This window comes from Tachysurus vachellii, chromosome 4 (genome assembly GCF_030014155.1).
Source record: "Tachysurus vachellii isolate PV-2020 chromosome 4, HZAU_Pvac_v1, whole genome shotgun sequence".
Lineage (NCBI taxonomy): Eukaryota > Metazoa > Chordata > Actinopteri > Siluriformes > Bagridae > Tachysurus > Tachysurus vachellii.
The window spans coordinates 20,938,937-20,958,622 of record NC_083463.1 but is presented as its reverse complement, the minus strand read 5'-3'; the positions used below and the strand labels follow the sequence as shown (position 1 = coordinate 20,958,622).

The following is a 19,686-nucleotide window of genomic DNA, read 5'->3' as shown; positions in this document are numbered from 1 at the left end:
TTATTAAGGTTTCAAAGCCACTTCAGAGAAGACCAAACACTTAAATAGAGAATCATTCGTTTTTAAACACACTCTAATAATTTTTTACTGTATTTTGTCCTATTTCTATTTATCCTACAGCTTGTTTACTTTACTCTATATACACAAGTTTGGAATACTTTTAGTTAACCTTGTTATTAACCTAATCCGGACCGTGTCTCGATTCCTAGAACTCTTCAGAATGTTATTTTCAGCTGACATGAAAACTTTGCGTCTGTGACGACGTAATACAGAAATGACACACATCAGTATTAAGACGTGATCTGTAACTACGAACTAAACCACTTTTCCAAGAGTAGTGCAAGAACTGCACCAACATGCGCAGGCTCCAGTCAGTATAAAAGTAGAGAGGTATTTTAACCGATTCTGCCTTCCCGGCCTTGCACTAAAGCCCATTTTTCTTGTGCACTGTCAGCTCGAGGGAGGAACAGTATTAAGTCCAGTGCCACTGCCTGACACTTTGATGTAACCATATGTCATGCTGAAAAGTAAGTTCTGTGCCCTAAATTCACTCCAGAGACTATGGAATGGTATTTGAGGCCAGTATTATATGGATAAAAGTTTTACTATTGATTAATTAACAGTTTTGTGCCTTTTAGTCTATATCGATCTTAGTCACACAGCAGGAGTCACTGCTATTGTTGCTTTATTGCAGATAACAACACTTTGCTTGTTTAGCGTGCCCGATGTTTAGGACAGCACTTTTCATGAACAAAATCAATGGCATTATTTTATTCATCAGACATCTCAGACTAATGAAAATAATGTCAGGATAAAACAGTCAACATCTTGTGCACATTGTGTGATTTCATGACACATCATTTTCATGATTTAGTATCACATGGCTTCATTCATTTGTGTGCTCAATTAACTGGCAGTGCATGATAACAAGAAGTACTGGATCAAGTGCTATTTTATAAGCTTCTGAATAATGAGGTTAGAAGCCATATTATTAAATAAACCTGAATTTGAGGTGTGATAATGTCAGCTAGCCATATATTAGAAATTGTACTAAACTTGGATGTTTGATGCTCAGAATTTTTATTCAATTTTCTCTTGAATGCATGCACTCAAGAAAAATCTACCTACCTGCAGGTGATTTACAGAATCTTAATGTCTTCAAAGAAAATCACTTTGTCAAGTTAGCTGCATAAAAAATGTCCACTCTGAATATGGGCAACTTTCTCAACTTTTCCGTGACTTGACAACTTGGATTACGCATGTGTATGTAAAGCTGTTCAGCTCTATATACTGATATTTACCCTATATCTTGGAGTACGGATCTTGATCCAGGTTTGGCTCCTGTTTAGATTGCAATTTCTTTTTTCGACGTGAGAATCAGGTGAAAGACTGAATATTGGCAACTTTCCCATATAGAACAGAATGAACGGTATGTGTCTAAATATATTTCTGAAAATCACATTTAACTGTAGGTTCACTTCCTCAGTAACATTATCAATGTCTGTGAACATTGATAATGTGAACTACACAAAATGTTAAAGAGGGGCTGCTTTAGGTTTACGATTCTTCTGGCTGTTTGTAACACACTTTGTAATTTATGCTGTTCTGTAATCAAAGCGCGGGGGCACGGTGGCTTAGTGGTTAGCACGTTCGCCTCACACCTCCAGGGCCTCCGCCTTGTGTGTGTGGAGTTTGCATGTTCTCCCCATGCCTCGGGGGTTTCCTCCTGGTGCTCCGGTTTTCTCCCCGGTCCAAAGACATGCATGGTAGGTTGATTGGCATCTCTGGAAAACTGTCCGTAGTGTGTGAGTGTGTGAGTGAATGAGAGTGTGTGTGTGCCCTACGATGGGTTGGCACTCCGTCCAGGGTGTATCCTGCCTTGATGCCCGATGACAGGTACAGGCTCCCCGTGACCCGAGAATAGTTCGGACTTTGTTTGTTGCAATATGGTCCTATATTTAGCTCCACTTATACACATTTATTAGGATGAGATGACAATATAAATTAAAAACATAGAAACATCTTAGGACTCGTGTTGTAATCTACTGCGTACGGACGAGTGTCTACACAAGTTTTTAGACTCTTCCTGAGCCTGTCTTCACATACACCTGCTTTTCCTTAACCATCATTTGAACCCATGTGGCAGGTGAAGTCATGCAGAGAGTGTAACACACAAAGACAGTGTGCTGGCCCATAATCACACAAACTTGACCTGCCACGTCTTGACTGGCACCCTGCCACGGCCCTGTCAATCAGCACAGCTGGGTATGTGTTGCTAAGCGACAATGTAAAAAAAAGGGCTCTGAAGAGGGCCAGGGGCTATTCTGGAGAGATAACACGAGCTCAGCCACACTTTCAGGTACCTAGCATCATATCACACACAAGGACACACATGGGGCAAAGTATAGTGAACTGGTATCATCACCTCATCATCTTCATGCCTGGACATTGAATCAAGTGTACATCAGGGACACAAAAAAAAAACACGTAAGGGTTTTTATTTTCATATGGAGCTATGAATCTTATGGGAAATCCAAAGCCCATAGAGTGCATTAACAAGAACATGTGGCTTTCTGCGTTCATTTCTCAGTAAATACCTGGTGTCAGGAGGTGCCAGTGGAGGCGGGCGCGAGTGTGCAGAAATGGTTTAATCAGAGCAGAACAACTGGACTAAAAATAACACGAACGAAGCAACCACAGACGCACAAGAACATGAAGCGAATGCGACATATGCAAGACAATAAATGCTACCAAAGACCACGGAAATACGAGTGCTTGCTAGATTTTAATGTGACTCAAGTGTGTGTGATCTCCTGACATGCAGGGACTGATGAGCAATATACTTCTGACAGGGATGCAGTGGTTTAAATAAGATTATTAGATGTTATACAGTAATTTGTGAAATAGAAACAACTAAAGTTATTACAAGAAATCACTGGCACCTACTACTACTAATGTTATTTATTTTAATTATTAATTATAAGCTATTTCCAGTGTTTGTGGATGCACTGTGATGAAGTTAATAATTAATTAAAAACAAACCGTTAAAAATACCTTGTTAAGGTGATGTAGAAAAGTTTTAAATCAGTTATGAATATTGGAGTGCTATACAATGATCAGCCATAACATTAAGTCTTCTCTCCACACGCCCATAACTGAGCCTTAAGCATGCATGACCCTGTTGCCGGTTCACCGGTTGTCACTTCTTAGATTACTTTTGGTTGATATTAAGCAATGCAAACTGGGAACACCACTATAGACTTGCTGTTCTGGAGATTCTCTGACCCAGTCGTCTAGACATCAGAATCTGGCCCTTGTCAAAGTCGCCAAGATCCTCACGCCTTGACTACTGTATTTCTCCTGCTTTCAACACAACTTTGAGAACTAATTGATCACTTGATATATCACAATCCATGAGAGATGGCAATGTAATGAGTCAATGTAATGATGTAATGTAATGTTATCCACTCCACCTGTCACTTTGTGGTTTGAATATTATGTCTGTACAATGTGTGAGACTGTGACATTGTACTACACCCTTAATAGCCTGAATTAGTAAATAAAATAATAATAAAATTGTTTGCTACAGAAAATTAGCCAAGTACTGTAAATACATTTTCACGTGGGATCATGTGGTATTGTTTAATAAACTATTAGTTGCTGTTGTTCTTTTGGCTGCTCCATTTTTGGGGTCTCCACAGCGGATCATCTGGATCATCATTTTTGATTTGGCACAGGTTTTACGCCGGATACCAATCCCGACTCAACCCTCTCGTTTTATCTAGGCTTGACACCAACACTGAAAGTTGACTCCTCATTGGCTGGGTTAGTTCCCTGCCTGGTGATCGAACCCTGCCATGGAGATGAGCGTGCGGGAAGCCTGCCTCTGGAACCCCAGGGCCACTTATTGTTCTGCTTTTAGTGAAACTTTAAAATGCTTTATATGATCTCAAAGAGAATGCACATGTTAAAAACATACTAATGCTCTATCTGTTAGTCTTTGGCAGGAGAGCAAATGAAATAGTGGTGCAATGTCTGTTGTCTGTCCTCAGCTGGTGTTAACAGCTTTGTACAGGTATTTAGGGATTCCTTTTGTTCTGTATGAATGCGCAGTGGACAGTCTCATCGAGCAAGAACTTAATTACCCTGTCACACAGGAGCCTTGTTAGCGAGTTGCTAGCACCCTCCCGCTCTGGGGGACATGGTCTCAGGCGACTGCAGCCTCTTCCTACAACAGCTAGCTTAATGGTTCAGCTAGCTTTGCCAGTGTAAGCACATTATAAACTTCTTGCTTTGCTATTTAGCCAAAAGACATGTGCTTCACTAATGCTTTCTGACACTCTGTGCTCCAATTTTATTGGAACAACAGCCTGCAGGAAAACAGTTATATTGATCATATTGATTTTGTGCACTTCTCCAATTTCACTATTTGTTTAAGTGACAGAGTTTGTCTATGTGAGGCGATTGGACAGGAAAAACAAATTGAGACAGGCCTGACCTGTTTGGACATTACTGACCCAAAACTGAGAGGAACTGTAAGCTGCATGCACGGCTGTTAAGGGTGAGCAAGCATACAAGGTTCGAATTAAGTCTGTACTTTGAGTGCTGCACTCCTGCTTGCCTCTTACTGGAAACAACAAGATCAAGGATTAAATTTGGCTAGTTTAATCTCTCTTCTGGTGGCATAGACCTGAGGGTGTGACAAGCGGCACTCACCAAGGCCGTCTCCTCACGTCGTACAGGTCAATCTTGTTTGGTGCTCTCCATGGAGTAGCTGAGGGACAGAGAAATAAGAAAGACAAGATGATGTAGAACTCTAAGCCCTGCTTTTGTACCCTGGTAGAGCCCATTTTTTACCCAGGGTTAGGAAACACTGCTTTATACCTGAGGTTAACTCTGCATTGTCATACAGTACATGTACAGTGTGAAATGATGCCATGTTAGAATGCTATGGCTTAGCAACAGAAACCCAATCAGAAACCGAACACCACATGCCTTACTGTATATCATGCGCTGTTTACATTTACAGTAACAGTTGTAGAAATCCTGCATGATGTGTTAACAAGAGTTGCAGCATTGATAATTTAATTTATCAAGGAAATGGGCAACTGTAAGAAACTATGTGACACACTATGCAACATGTCTTTTTTAATTTTAGGTCCATTTTTTAAAATACTGCCCAAATGTCGAGTATATTTTCCTTTCTGCTGCAAAAGCTGTATTAACCAATCATGGTTGATAATTGATCATGGATATAAATAGCCAGGATTAATTGTTATAATTATTAATTAACACACACATATATATGTGTGTGTGTGTTAATTAATAATTATAACAATTAATCCTAAATAAATCCTATATAAATATAAATCCTAAATTGTAAGCAATGTGAAAGAAGATAACCCAGGTTCTGTTTACTTGCAGTTTTCAACCTTCCAGAAACAATGACTATTGCAAGTGTGAAAAGTCCTTCATAGCTTATAGTGTGTCCAAAAAATTGTAGTGATTTATTAAAAAAAAAAAAAAAAAGAAAAAGAAAAAAAGAATCTTGATTCAAATTGATTAGATTCACTTTCTTTACAAAAAGCAAAAATACAGATTTTTAATTCTAATGATCTATATGGGTCATTTATGTAAACTAATCTGGTTAAAGGGAAGTAACAAGGATTTTAGAGAATTAAAGATTAAGGAGAAACATATTCTATAATGATTGACTAATCCTTTCACAAAACAGTATGAGAGGATTACTTCAGGCTGCCAAAGACACGTATTCAGCAGCACTGGATCTATATGGGGTATTAAATTATTGCCTGGCTTGTGGAATAGATGGGTCAGAACGTGATCATATCCCCGCTTGTTCGGAAAGCAACCCTATGGGGACACACCTGGGTAGTATCTAGTAACACCGGTGGCACTTCCGAAGACCTGCCAACGTAGTGAGGGGTCTTCTCTGCTGTTATCTATAAACACCCTCTCCAACGCCTGCGTCCAGTTCAGCTCGTTTAAAATGGTGGGAGCTGAAATAGAGAGAGAGAGAGAGAGAGCGAGAGAGAGAGAGAGAAAGAGAGAGAGAGCAAGAAGTCAGTAATATTTCAAGACATTTAAGTGCAAAATCTTATCGGAAGTACTAATGTTTAATCGAGTTAGAAATATACTTAACTACATGGTTATAATAATATATAAGAACACAGTAATGATAATAATATTAATATTAATAATAATAATAATAATAATAATAATAATAATAACACAGTTGGCTGTCGACATTTGCAGGGGTTAGGGGTCACATTAAACACAAAAATATAAAATAGTACACTGTATTACAACAGTGTGCTTTATAAAATATCAACAATTTAAGCTAACATGAGGGAGGAAGAGAGAGAGAGAGAGAGAGAGAGAGAGAGAGAGAGAGAGAGAGAGAGAGAGAGAGAGAGAGTACATGCATGAAGAGATACTGTACATCCAGATTGCAGTATTGTACATATTTCCTTTCCTCTTATCATATTTGAATCTATAGTAATGCCGTTTTAATAGCAATCCTGCACACACAGAATAGAAGCAATTTCTGCACAAGAGGTACGTGGATCTTGCACTTGACATCGAGTCTTCATGTCCGCTGCTTAGCTGCAGCGACGGTTTCACCAGTTTCCCCTTCTTCTTTTTCTGATGTGCCTCATGCTCGACTCGCTGATATGACTTGCTGCCATAATGGCAGGCCAGCGTAGCATCTGACTTCATTGTAACTTATTATCAAATTTTATAATGTGTACATATTTGTGGTAGCAAATAACAAATATTTGAATAGTACATGCAACTTTTTGTGCCTTTGTGAATTGCTAAACATTAAACCAAAAGAAGACGAAGAAGAATAAGAAGCAGAAGAATTAGTAGAATAAGAACAAGGAGAAGGAGACTAATAAGAAGAATAAGAAGAGGAATAAAAATAAGAAGAGGAACAATAAGAGGAATAAGAATAAGAAGCATGAGAAGAAGAAGAAGAAGAAGAAGAAGAAGAAGAAGAATGTAGTCCTCTGGTCATGATATTAGATTAATGGTATGAAATCAATGAAACGATGCAGGTTGAGAAAAGCATTTTATCACAAGGTTTAATCAACTGCATATTAAGAATGATGAGCAGCAAATTATTACCCACACTCCAGGGCAGATGCGTCTGTGATCTTTTTGTGTTCCAAATCTAATGCTCTCCAGGGTGAATGCTGTGGTTCTATAAAAGGAAAACCTAAATCTATATTTCTCTTGTCTGTCCTTCTGTGTCATTTGATTGGACAGTATGTGTTCAGTCGATCTACTTGGGGAAAGAAGAGTAAATAATCCACCTAGTTTATGTAATTGTGCTGAGGGATCATTTAAAAAAGCAAAAGAACATCAACACGCTTCGGACCATTTCAGCCTTGAAATAACTGATCATTGGAAATTTTGAGGGGATGTAAAAAGAAAAAACTGGATGGAGAACATCTCGATCGATTAGAATCGCTGAATGAAAGTGGTTTATTTAGTAGGTTATAGCTGAAAATGAATTGTAAAAATCCAAGTGTAAAAATTCCTGACAAGCCATTTCACCTCTATTAACCTCCTCCTCCAGCCCAGATCCAAATAATTTAGGCAGATATTTCTGATAATGGGAAAAAGCACACGCTTGGCATAGCATGGCCATAAAAATGGAAGGAGGAGAACGGCAGAATTCCCAGCGTGTCCAAGAACAGCAGTCTAATGTCTGATGTGACTTTGAGCAAGGTGGTACATGAACCTGGGACAAATGTGAAAACAACCTGGAATCCTGGTGATTCTACAGCCATCGATGAAGCAAAATTGGCTGTAAAGTCAGGGAGGAAGGCATGGCATACTTCTCTCTCTCTCGCTCTCTCTCTTTCTCTCTCTCGTGTCAATCACAGCCACACTAGCCAAATGTCACTGCATCATCATCAAAGGTTCAATTTTATATGTATAGATTATGAACAGCTTTGGATAGGAAAATGCAGAATAAAAATGAAGTATAAAAAGTTTAAAAGTCCTAATGAGCAAGCCTACAGCACCGGTGGCAAGGATAAACTCTCTGAGATGATATGAAGAAGAAACCTTGAACGGAACCAGATTCAAAAGGGAAACCAATCCAGGAGATTTTGAACAACTTATAAATCAGCGTGATTTCTGAATTCATGATAAAATTAACACTAATTCCTTCCTGCCGAAGACCCGAATGCAAAACTGTCTGCTACACCAGAAGGTTCATAGATGTTGTGTGATAAAGGACATCAAACTGTAGGATGGGAATTAACCATGTCTACATTAAGCAGTACTAAATGCAGTAAAAGCAAACTTAACAAAAATCATTTACAAAATTACAAAGCTGGATAAAGTAAACAGCAAACAAATCAATTCATTTATTTTTTTCCTTTTTAGTACCGTAGTAGCATTGTGGCGGATCTACGAGAGCGAGGCAGTAATACATCCAGGATGAGCCGCTCCATCACGGAGCACATTGCACGCACAAGAAAGCAATCCAAATTAAATCCATCCAAGACAAAAAGAAAATCATTTGGAAAGACATGTCACCATATAAAAGAAAAAAGAGTTTGTGTGTGTCTATGATAGCAGACGCACTGCAGTGGCTGAGCTGCGTTACTGGAAGATTTAGTGCATGCCGTGTTAGGAGGCACTCTTTTACAATTTCATCATTTACTCTGCCTAAAACTTTTCGACCTATCCGTCTGTTCAATTCTTCAAGTCTGTTTGCAGTGTTCTACTTTCTGCGGTGTCTCTCGTGCCCCTGCCGTCTCTTTTCCTCTTATTCATTCTGTGCCTGTACGTCTCGCTGTGTTAAGCTTCTTCATGGCTACGGCCATGCCTCTGTCTGCTCTGGCGAGCTTCATTCTCCTGTAGAACTGTGAACAGCTCTTGATTAGTGACCTACATGGCACACAACAACGTGTCTGTCGTTCTATTTCTCGTTCCTTTTTCCCTCTGTCTTTCTTTCTATATATATCTGTGCTGTCTTTCCCCCACTGCATCACACTGCAGTCAGACTTGAGAATTAAATGATAAAATTGTAAAGAATGCTTCCTATTCTACCATGGCCTGTACTTACTCTCTCATCAGTACTCCAGCTTTCACACACACACCCACACACATACACACACACACACACACACACCACAGAGTGCAATCAGGTTAGTAATGAGTAGCTGATTAAAGGGGGAGAAGGGAAGGACGGTCAGTAAAGGTGGTGCTGCTTCTGATTTAATTGTTGAGGCAGCCAGGGTTAGATAACACCAACCCTGAATAAATGCCCCCAACCCCCAAACACACACACACACACACACACACACACACAAACACACTCCAGGATTTCCTGCCACTACTCTCATTATCAACTTCCTATGTAGTTTTCAATTAGGCCTGGGATAAGCTGTCAAAACGTTCCTACAGAACGTTCTACAAACGTGTGGCACTGGAGCATATAATCTAAGCTTCTACTGATTATCTACTGCTCTAGGTAGGCATGTAAGAAGAAGAGAGGGACAGAATGAGTGTCATATTCTACGCCGTACCCTATGGTATTATTTCTGCGTGAGGACAATAAAGGTTCTCAGTCTGAAGTGAAGGAAAGGCATTGAACTTTATACTACAGTGATAACATTGCTTCCTTGTGATTTCCTTTTTCCTTTTGCATTAGACTGTCACCCTGTCCAGTGTGTAGGGTGTGTATGAGACGGGGTACTGAAAACGGATGGAAAGTCAGGGATTAGGAAACAGGTGTATTCTAAGTTCACTGCAGGTTAATTACTGCTTTACAATTAGGAGTACGGCTTATTGCTGTATTTAGTTATCCTGATTATGAGGACAAAATGCCGAGTAAGGTTACACAGCTGGTTACACAGCTTTACTATGTGTGAGTGAAAAATAAAAGCACAAAAAAGTAATAGTGCATTTAATCTCTCTCTCTCTCTCTCTCTCTCCCTTTGTCACTCTATCACTCTTACTCTCTGTGTCTCTGTCGGTCTGACTCGCTCTCGGTCTCTCTCTCTCGCTGACTCTCTTTGTGTCTTTGAGTCAAGGATACTATGGCAGACACCACACAGAGTGTTTGTACTGAGCACGTGTAGGTATGCAGAAACAATACCTCCTCTTCTGTCAGTGAACAAGCACACACACACACACACACACACACACACACACACACACACACACACACTCAAATGCAGGGCTCTGGCAGGTCATCTACTCAGAAATATGAGGGCTGTGTAGATAAGAGGAGAGGGTCCAAACTGCTCTGATTTATTCGATGAGGACGCGTCACGACTTTCACCAGACAGATGATAAAAAGAAACGAACCCTCCTCTGAAGAATGGGCCCCAGGCTCATCCTTCACACATAGTGAGTGAGAGAGAGAGAGAGAGAGAGAGAGAGAAAGAGAGAGAGACCTGTGATGGCTTTTAAAGCTAATCCATCAGACACACTCCCTTTGATGCATTTAGGAGTGCCGCTTGTGCTAAACGTTTAGGCCATTATGGAACAGGGCTTGTCGCAGAAAGGAACAGGTTATATGGGCGATTTATGGTCCAGAAAGCTCTGGCAGTGGTTCTACTCTGCTCTTATTACTCACTGAAGGACAGCATGGCTGCTTTCCAGGGGTCTGATGACGAGCAGCACTGGGAAACGATGGATGCTTTGTGGAGAGCATGAACTAAAATGCACTGCTCACTCCCTGGCAATGGACGAGGCAGTGACCCAGGTCATTTTGTGGGTTTTAGGTTAATATTGTAATACTAGATACTTAATAAAAAAAACAAAATTAATTAAAGCTGTTGATTTTTGGTGAACATTCCCATGAGGTTTCCCACAGTTCCTGTGATGTTTACCCACCAGCCACTGCACTTCATGTTCACATCCTGCACATGATCTCCTTACACCAGAAGCACATTTACACACAATGAGCAACACAATTTAAGTCACGTTTGTCTTCGTTCTTTCTCAAACTTCTGTTTAAGAAGTGTTGTGTGATTATTGTGTCTCTGCCATGTTCACGTTCGTTCTGTTTGTGTTGGTGTGATGTTGTCCGCACTTGCCTCAGTCTCCAAACCTTCCATGACAATTATTATATCGAGATCCTTATATGTGCTCCATTGCAGTAAACTTAGCTTAAAAATCACTTTTTATTGTATAGGAGGTTAAAATGTTACACGTGCACCTTTAACAAAAAGCTTCAAAAAAATATCAGACCACTGTTAGGTACACAACTTTTACCTGCATGTTAACACACATCGCTGACACTCACGTTATCCAGACACAAGCATCGTACACAGGAGCACGCGATGCGGCGAAGCGACGGAGATCTGTCACAACAGAACATTCAGTTGAGATGATGGAGCGTGCGTTATTATCTAGACGCACAGCAGACGTTCAGAAGAGCGATGGCCCAACTCTTTCTTAATGCACGCTGCTCATTAGTCGCCTGCCAAAGGGAGAGCAAGAATCCCAGCCGAGACTGCCAGCTCACACGCACGTGAACAGACGAGCCACAGGCAAAAATGTGTAGACAGTGATGTGAAATATGAAGCTAGAAGTGGACGTGTTGAGCAGGAGCTTACGGGACGTAACAAGAGGTTTAGCAGTGTGTGATTTTTTTACTCTCATGCAGACAAACATTTCCAAGGTGCGTTTACTGTCTTCAGTCATTCATCTTCAGTAAATGTTTTATGGTTTATGGTTTATAATGTTCAGGGAAAACTGTATGGAGATACAGATAGAAATAATGGCTGTGTTCCATGGAGGAGCAGACACGAGTGGACTTAAACAAGTCGACTTTGACACCAACAACACTGTCGATGATGCCTTCACCACCACCCAAGTCCAGTCCTCCCTTTTACTCATCTCTGTTCCAAAAATAGCCTTAAAATATACGTCAAGCATGTAGGAATCGATTGAAGAAAAACTACTTTAGACATGTGACCTTGCTGTGACCTTTGATGCTCTTTAGATCAAATACAAAATCTTATCAGTTCATCTGCTGGTTAAAGTGATAATTCCTTATAAATCCTTAAAAAATAAATAAGTAAATAATTCAACCACTCATTCTTGAGATATGAACATACAGACAGACTGCTGGTTATTGGTCTTGTGTTCCTGACCATGAAGGTGAAGCTTACATCTTCGTTTGGCAAACAGGAAGGAAGCAATTTCAGAATTTCAGACCTTGCTGTGATCTTGAGGCTGCACAACCAGTTCATCTGCCGGTTACGCTGATAATTCCTTATGGATCCTACAACACATCCAGTCGCTTGGAATTAAGACATCAGGCTAATGAAGTACAGGATCTCCATCAGACTGATGGCAAAAATCATAGCTTGTTCAAATTGCTCTTGAGATCCCGAAGAGTATCATGTTTGTAAGACAAACCGGATAGAAACTATTAAAGAGAAACTATTTCAGACATTCGACCTTGCCGTGACCTTGAATGAACAAACAGCTCGGCACACACGTCTGTATCAAGCCTGGGGAAGTAAAGCCTCTAAACAACATATATGTGATCTCCATCAGCTGACAATTTGTTAGATAAAAGACAGCATGTGCAGGATGAGAAGTCAAGTTAAATACACAACATGAGACAGAACCTGAGTCTTAGCAACTAGACAGAGGAATATGGGGACAGGGGACATGAGTCAGGTGGAAATCAGGGGTGACACATAAGTGTGATGAACAGGAGAGCAACAGCTTGTGATGTGGTCATGTGATCTGCTCATAGTCTAATGGAGCCCAAAAGATCAAATGGATGAATCCACTTTTTTTAAATGTACTGGAGTAAAATGAAACCGCAAATTGCCGGAGACAGAGAAAAACAAAAGAAACCGATGATAAAGGTGAAGGGGAAACAAAAGGAAAGGAGAAGGGAAGCAAAGGAAGCAAAAAAGCTGAACATCCAACAAACATCAGCAGTGCTGCAAGAAGGGAGAGGTGGAGGAGGAGGAGAAGGAGGAGATAACGACGAAGAAGATGGAAAAGATCAAGTGCAAGGGGTGAAGGAAAAAGAAGTAGAAGAAAAAGAAGAAGAAACAGAAGAATAAAATGGTGAAAAAGAGGAAGAAAGACTTTTAATTAAAAATGACACAATAAGCCGTAAACAATTGTAATAGAATTTGTGAGCTCGGCAGTGAGTGGAGGAGGGCGTTTTTAATTAGCGTGGGCGAGAGTGATAGTGCTACTTCAGTGGCTTTGGGGCGGAACTGAGACAAAGCAAAAGAAGTGGGAGGATGAGGGATTAAAGCGAAGTCTCCGTCCTCCATCACTAAAAACATATGTGAAACCCCACTGTTCGCTCTCTTCTTACCGTCTGTTTGCATTCAGATGTGGAGGCTAAAGAAGATCCATTTGACATTACTTACACAGAGATATTCACTTTAGGCTTCATGGTACCTGCAGTATTAGCGGCTTTATAACATCATGAGGGATTCTGACACACGACTTAGTTATAAATGAAAACTTTCATATATAAATAAATCTTGGCTGTGATACTCCCATCAAACATGCACTTGGGTCTCTAAAAGACTTCTCTAAATTCTCTCTCTCTCTCTCTCTCTCTCTCTCTCTCTCTCTATCTCACACACACACCAATTAGTTTTCCCTTTAAAAGGCAGCTACAGTCCTCAAAACAGAACACAGAAGGCATTTCATGTGTGTTTTCTGTTGCTCCAAAGAAAAAAGAGAAAGGACTGTCTCGTTCCTCTAGATGGTGAGTAATCCTTTAAATCAACTAAGCAAAAAGCCTTCCTCTCCTTTCATCATTTCCACCACTAAGTCAAGTTACAATACAGACCCCTTACGATGGAGATTTTAAGATTCACAGGAACAAACCTGCACACACATGTTGAATAATAAATACACAGCTTTTACATTCGCAGCTTGGTCAACTGGCTGAGGTCTTTGTGTCAGAGCTTTACTGAGTTGGTATTTCATATCAAAATGTGTGAACAAAATGATCTATCATGACTATGCAGAAAATGAAATAAAATAAAAAACACATGGGTTCGAAACATCCAGAAAGCCAGCAGTAATCTCTGCAGTTGGGGTCATAGTCATTTATATAACCTACAATTTAATAGAAAAACACACAGAGAGAGAGAGAGAGAGAGGGAGAGAGAGAGATTGTTCATAAAAATAGCATTTGTAATATTTAGTGCTTCTCTGAATAGGATTTTTCACAGATGTTTACATATCGTCCATACTAACTACATACTAAGAAATACGAACAACTGAATTCACAAAAATGAATGTTTTTCAGTTTCTGTAATATTTGTGTAGACTGACATTTCATGATGGTTAAACTTAGAAACGAGAGTTTTCCTGCTGCAATAAAAAAAATACTATACCAGGTTACGTATGTAACCCGGTTCCATGAGAAGGGAACTCGTCTCTGCATCAGGGCTGACATTATGGGAATGCTTCTGTGAGGAAGGTGTGTCTGAAGGTCTTTGTGCACACATGCCAATTTAATGGCTCGGGATGGACACGTGACGAAGTGATTACGTGCCAGTAAGTCCATATAAGGAAATCTACGTTACATTACTCCAGCTTCTATTTGTCTGAAAGAAGTGCGAGTGGACGCCCTGGGTGTGGCCAGACGCAGCATCTTGTTCCCCTCTCAGGGAACCAGGTTACATATGTAACCTGGTGTAGGTCCCTTTCAATGGAACCCGACGCTGCATCAGGGCTGATACAATGGGAACGCCAATACCCATGCCGCCATGCACCAGTCGATGACTGTGCCAGAGGCTGTGAGAGAGCACGAGCGGACTGGGAACAGAACATCAATAGCCCTGCAGGACCTGGGACCCTGGAGTGGGGTCTGGTTCCAGGTTATAGAACCTGATAAAGGTGTGTGGAGAGGACCAAACCACTGCAGCACAAATATTTTTAAGGGGAACACCCCTGGCTAAGGCACTGGACGAGGCAATACCCCTAGTGGAGTGATGCAGAGAGGTGAGACAAGACGGCACGGCTCATAGGCCTGAGTAATGGCCTCCATTACCCAGTGTAGTGTTAATTTCGTCAGACGAGACGAGACGAAATATGTTCGTCAACAACCTTTTTTTTCATGACTAAGACGAGATGATGACAAGACTGCACCACTGTCCAAAAACGCTGACTAAGACTAAATTAACATGCATTATTGTTGACGAAAAAAGACAAGGCGAAAATGTTTTGTATAAAATAAAAACTACGATAAAATCTCTCTTCATTTTCGTCTACAATTGTCTCTGCTTTTTCATCAGCTGTTACGCCTTTAAAATATTCAGAACGAGTTCGCGGCTTTGCGCTGTTTAGTGTGTGCGTAGAAAGAATTCGTCCACACGCCGCTCAACAAAAAATAAATAAATCCTGAGCGCAATCCACCGTCTAGTCAGGCTTTTTGTGTTAAATTATATTTCCTGTCGCTGCACAGGCTCTTTTATTGTACATGACAGCTTATGTCCCGATGACCGGTCTTTGCATTACGATTAAAAGCAGTATCAATAAAGTAAAAAATGTGATGTGTAGTCAAGTTCGAGTGAAACATATGTGAAACACTTTTTTTCCTGAAATGTTTATCAGTAATAATCTCAGTAATAATGTGTTATTTTAAAAAAGGCTACAATTTTTTTGACTAAGACTAGACTAAAATTAAAAGACTTTTAGTCAACTAAAACTTGACTAAGATACCTTGAGTTTTCTTTTGACTAAAACTAGACTAAAATGAAGATACTGTATGTGAATGACTAAATATGACTAAAACTAACAAGGACATTTGGCACAAGACTAAGACTAAATTAAAAATAGGTGACAAAATTAACACTAACCCAGTGTGCCAGGCATTGTTTGGAAACCGGATTACCCCTGAACAGACAATCAGGGAGGAGGAGTTACGCCATGAGCTCGAGTGGTGGACATAAAACCTCAAGGGTCTTACTGGGCAAAGCAAACGCAACCTCTCCTGTTCTGCCGACTCATGGGGTTGAGGACAGCAGACCTGCAAGATGACTGGACAACCCACCATCCTGGGCACCTTAGGGACATATCCTGCCCTGGGGTGCAGGATAGCCTTGGACATGCCAGGGGCAAATTCTAGGAAGGCGGGGGTGATTGACAGGGCCTGCACTCCATGGGCTCAAAGGGGGCTTCCAGAAATCGGATGCAGCCCCCTGTCCTTCTTGGGAACAAGGAAATGAGTCCGGCTTTGGAAGGGGAACATGTTCTATGGCCCTTTTCCTCAGGAGCGAGAGAAGTTCCGCTTGGAGGAACAATGCCGGGTGTTTGCCAATGAATGTGGGCAACACACCCTGGAAACGTGGAGGAAAGGAGTACTGGATCCTGTACCCTTTTTTTACGGTATCCAGGTCCCACTGAGACACACCTGCCAGACGTTCCCACACTGCCCGGTTGTCTGAGAGTGGTGTCAAGATCACACAGATCTCTTGGGTGCCCTGAAACAGTGCACTGTCAGTTGTTAACCCAGAGTACAGATCTGTGCAAGGAAGAGTAGCGGGCACAGACCCTACTGCTCCCCAAAGCGCCGGAGGCGGCAAGACAGGCATTCCTGAAAAGGACGCTTCTAGAAACCCCAGGCCTCGGACGTCATAATTCCTTCTTAGCAGGCCTGGCAGATATGACAGACCTAAGGTCCCCTCTCGCCTGACGGGTCTGGGCCTGGGCATGCTGACCGGCCTCCCTAGATTTAGATGGGGGGAGGGCGGCACACTTGCCCTTTTCACTGCTCTGAGTGAGCTAGGAGGGGGTTGGGTGCAGCTGGAAGATGGCCCAGGCTGAATAAACTCCCTGAATACAGTACTCGCTGCATCACCACACAAGCCCTGAGGTGAAATCAGCTCAGCTACCGCCTGAGGCCTTCGTTGAGCTAAACTCCGTTCAGCAGGTCAGCCTGGTAAACTGCAAAACTTCCATGGTGTGCAGGGCCACACCTGCTTGGCCAGATGGAACAGGCTTCCTCCATTTGGGCGATGTAGAAGAGAGATAGCTCACAAGCATCTGTTGAATCCCAGGGATCGCCCCATACCCATGATTTTCAAACCCTATAATGGCTTAAAAGTCAGACATGGCCAAGGAAAAAAGACATACTGAAAAGGGTTTTCCCCAAGACCTCGACACCTCGGCATGGAGGTCTGGGAAAAACGAGCGCCGCCTGCGTGGAGGTGGCCTGCAGCCTGACGTCAGAAAGCAGTCATCTAGATTAGAATGGACAACACTAACTTCCTCTCTAGGCCAATCTAAATTCAATTTAGACACAGCGCGTCACCACCTCGAGGAGATCCTCAAACGCTGCGGACTGAAGCTGAAGATCAGAGGGGGAAAGCCCCTCCCCAAAAAGCAGCATGCTTTCTCGAAAGGAAACTCGAGTTCATCCAAAACTCATCATTACAACTGGAGTTTGCCAGAAAGAAAAGAAATAAATCCCGTAAGTGAACCGTGCTCTTTTCTTTTACGATGTTCGTCTACTCCGTAGTCCTCAGTGTGAGAAGATGGGTCCCATCTTATTATTGTGTCTGGAGCACTGTATGTAAACACGTTTTAAATAATTAATTTAATCGATTCTGCAAAGTATACAGTTTGTAAACTTGTGAATAATGAAAGTAGATATGTCCCTAATGCCATCCTTCCCCCATTACCACACTTTTGTGACTACACACTGGGAAAAACATTTACCTTCAGACTGACTAAAGAATCTGAAGATATTTTGTTCAGTAAAAGTGTTACTGACTTACAGTATATGTGTATTATATTTTTGGTATGTCATGTTAGCACTCAAAGAGCACAAAAATTGATTACTACTAAACTAAATCAACAATAAGAAATATAAAGAAAAAAAAAGTTAAATGTTCTTTCTCGCTAATGCTAGCTGGATAATTAATCCGCTAACTTACTCCACAGTCTGTGTAGCTAAAGGGTTTCAGGTACCTCATCATATTAAATCATGATCAGCTCAATCCAACATGACTAATTTGTTCGTTTGCTTTCCGAGAAGAGCAAACAGTTTAAAAATGATATTTCATGATCAATTCAAACCATCAGGCCTGTTTTGTCAAATCCTAAACTCAATCAGCAGCCTGAGAGGAGCAGACAATTTAAAAATCCTGTCTGCAGTGCAGTGGAGCATTAAAGGAAATCATAAGATTGCTTGGGAAAACATTAAGGCCCTGATTTTCTGAAAGTTCTAATCTGTGTATGCGGTCTGATCAATTACGCAGGTAGTTAGTGGGAGTGCTGCACATTTCTCAGGTAACATGTGAGTGATTTTTTTAATACAATAATTAAAACTCGCCACACTTCATTACAACTTAATGTGAATACAGATGTGATGAGACATTCATTAAAAAAAAAAAAAAAACAGGGTTCAAGATGGGGGATAAGGTGCAACCTTAGATAAGGTGCAAGTCCATCACAATCACACACACATGCACACACCTGAAGAACACACAAACTCCACACATGCAGGAAGGAGGCAGAAATCATATCACCAAACCTGGAGGTGCGAGGCAAACAAGGCCTTTACCTCCAAAACAATTACCTCCTTATTAAAAAAAATCTAAATTAGGCTGTAAACTCAGCCTAGGATGTCTATGAAATGTAGCTTGCATTAAAAAAATATTGCTCTAGACATGTAAAGGCTCATATACTGTAGTGCTCACCTCATATCCTTTCTGTCTTATCCTTTGCTGTCACTCAGTAATAAGTGGTTATAATTAGACTAAAAACTATTTGGATGTTTGACCTGTGCTAATTAGAAAGTTTGCCGACTTTGGCAGCGGAATTCAGTGGCGGCATAATGAGTCAGAAAGCGTTTCATTATGGCCGAGCCGGGGAACGTTCTCAATCACAATAAACGGCCACAGAGCCCTGGCAGGCCAGTCTGAACAGGACGTGAGTGCCAACCGGCCCATTTCGCCCTGCAAAATAGAACAGTCACATTTTTTACTTCAAGCTGTTAATATTATGGGCACAGCTCCCTGTGTCTCCGTCTCGGCCCTCCTTCTTCTATCTCTCGATACGCACGGATAAACTCCTGAATGGTTTCAGGAGATCACAGCGAGGGAGCGGGCTGTGAAATGATTGGAAAAAAAGGGGTTTGAGGGAAAAAGTCACAACTCCTTGGTTCTGTTTTTTAATATCTAAATAAACTTGCTGCTCACAAAGACTTCATTTTTGTTATTTCCTTATTGGTCATTTGGTCATATTGATCAGTTTCTTGGTCATATTGGTTTATTTTCTAAAGAAACCAATTCTACTGTGTGTTCGTTATATATGGCTTGCAAAACACAGTGATGTAAAAGGGACTAATTCTGACTTTTAACATGCAGCACTCAAATGTCTCTGATGACCTGCGTTATAACATCACGGACGCCTCACATGGTATATACTGGCATTAAGTAGTAAGAAAGTGCCACTTATCGGCTGCCTGCGCTGACCTCAGACATGACAACAGCAGTAAAAATCACTCTGGCTGCTCAGGGCTGTGGCATCTAGCAGTTTCTTAGTCGTAGTTGCACTTCAGTTAAAGAAGGCTTTCTACTGATCTTAGTGTCCAGTCTCCCATTTTACTCAAAGTAGTCAATGGGCCTGAAATTTTTAATACTCTACTTAACTGAGCATGACTGAGATTACTGAAATGACTTCTGTATA

At 41.1% G+C, this 19,686-nt stretch overlaps 1 protein-coding gene across 2 annotated transcripts in view; it reads right to left on the bottom strand.

Moving 5' to 3' along the window:
* Nucleotides 1-19,686, bottom strand: part of cacna2d2a (calcium channel, voltage-dependent, alpha 2/delta subunit 2a) — a 208,094-nt gene that overhangs the window by 53,326 nt on the left and 135,082 nt on the right. For both annotated transcript variants that reach the window (XM_060868309.1, XM_060868310.1), the window contains exons 7-8: nucleotides 5,886-6,017; nucleotides 4,717-4,774 (exon numbers count right to left, since the gene is read on the bottom strand). In XM_060868309.1, coding sequence (XP_060724292.1) covers nucleotides 4,717-4,774; nucleotides 5,886-6,017 — 190 coding nt within the window. The remainder of the gene's footprint in view (nucleotides 1-4,716; nucleotides 4,775-5,885; nucleotides 6,018-19,686) is intronic.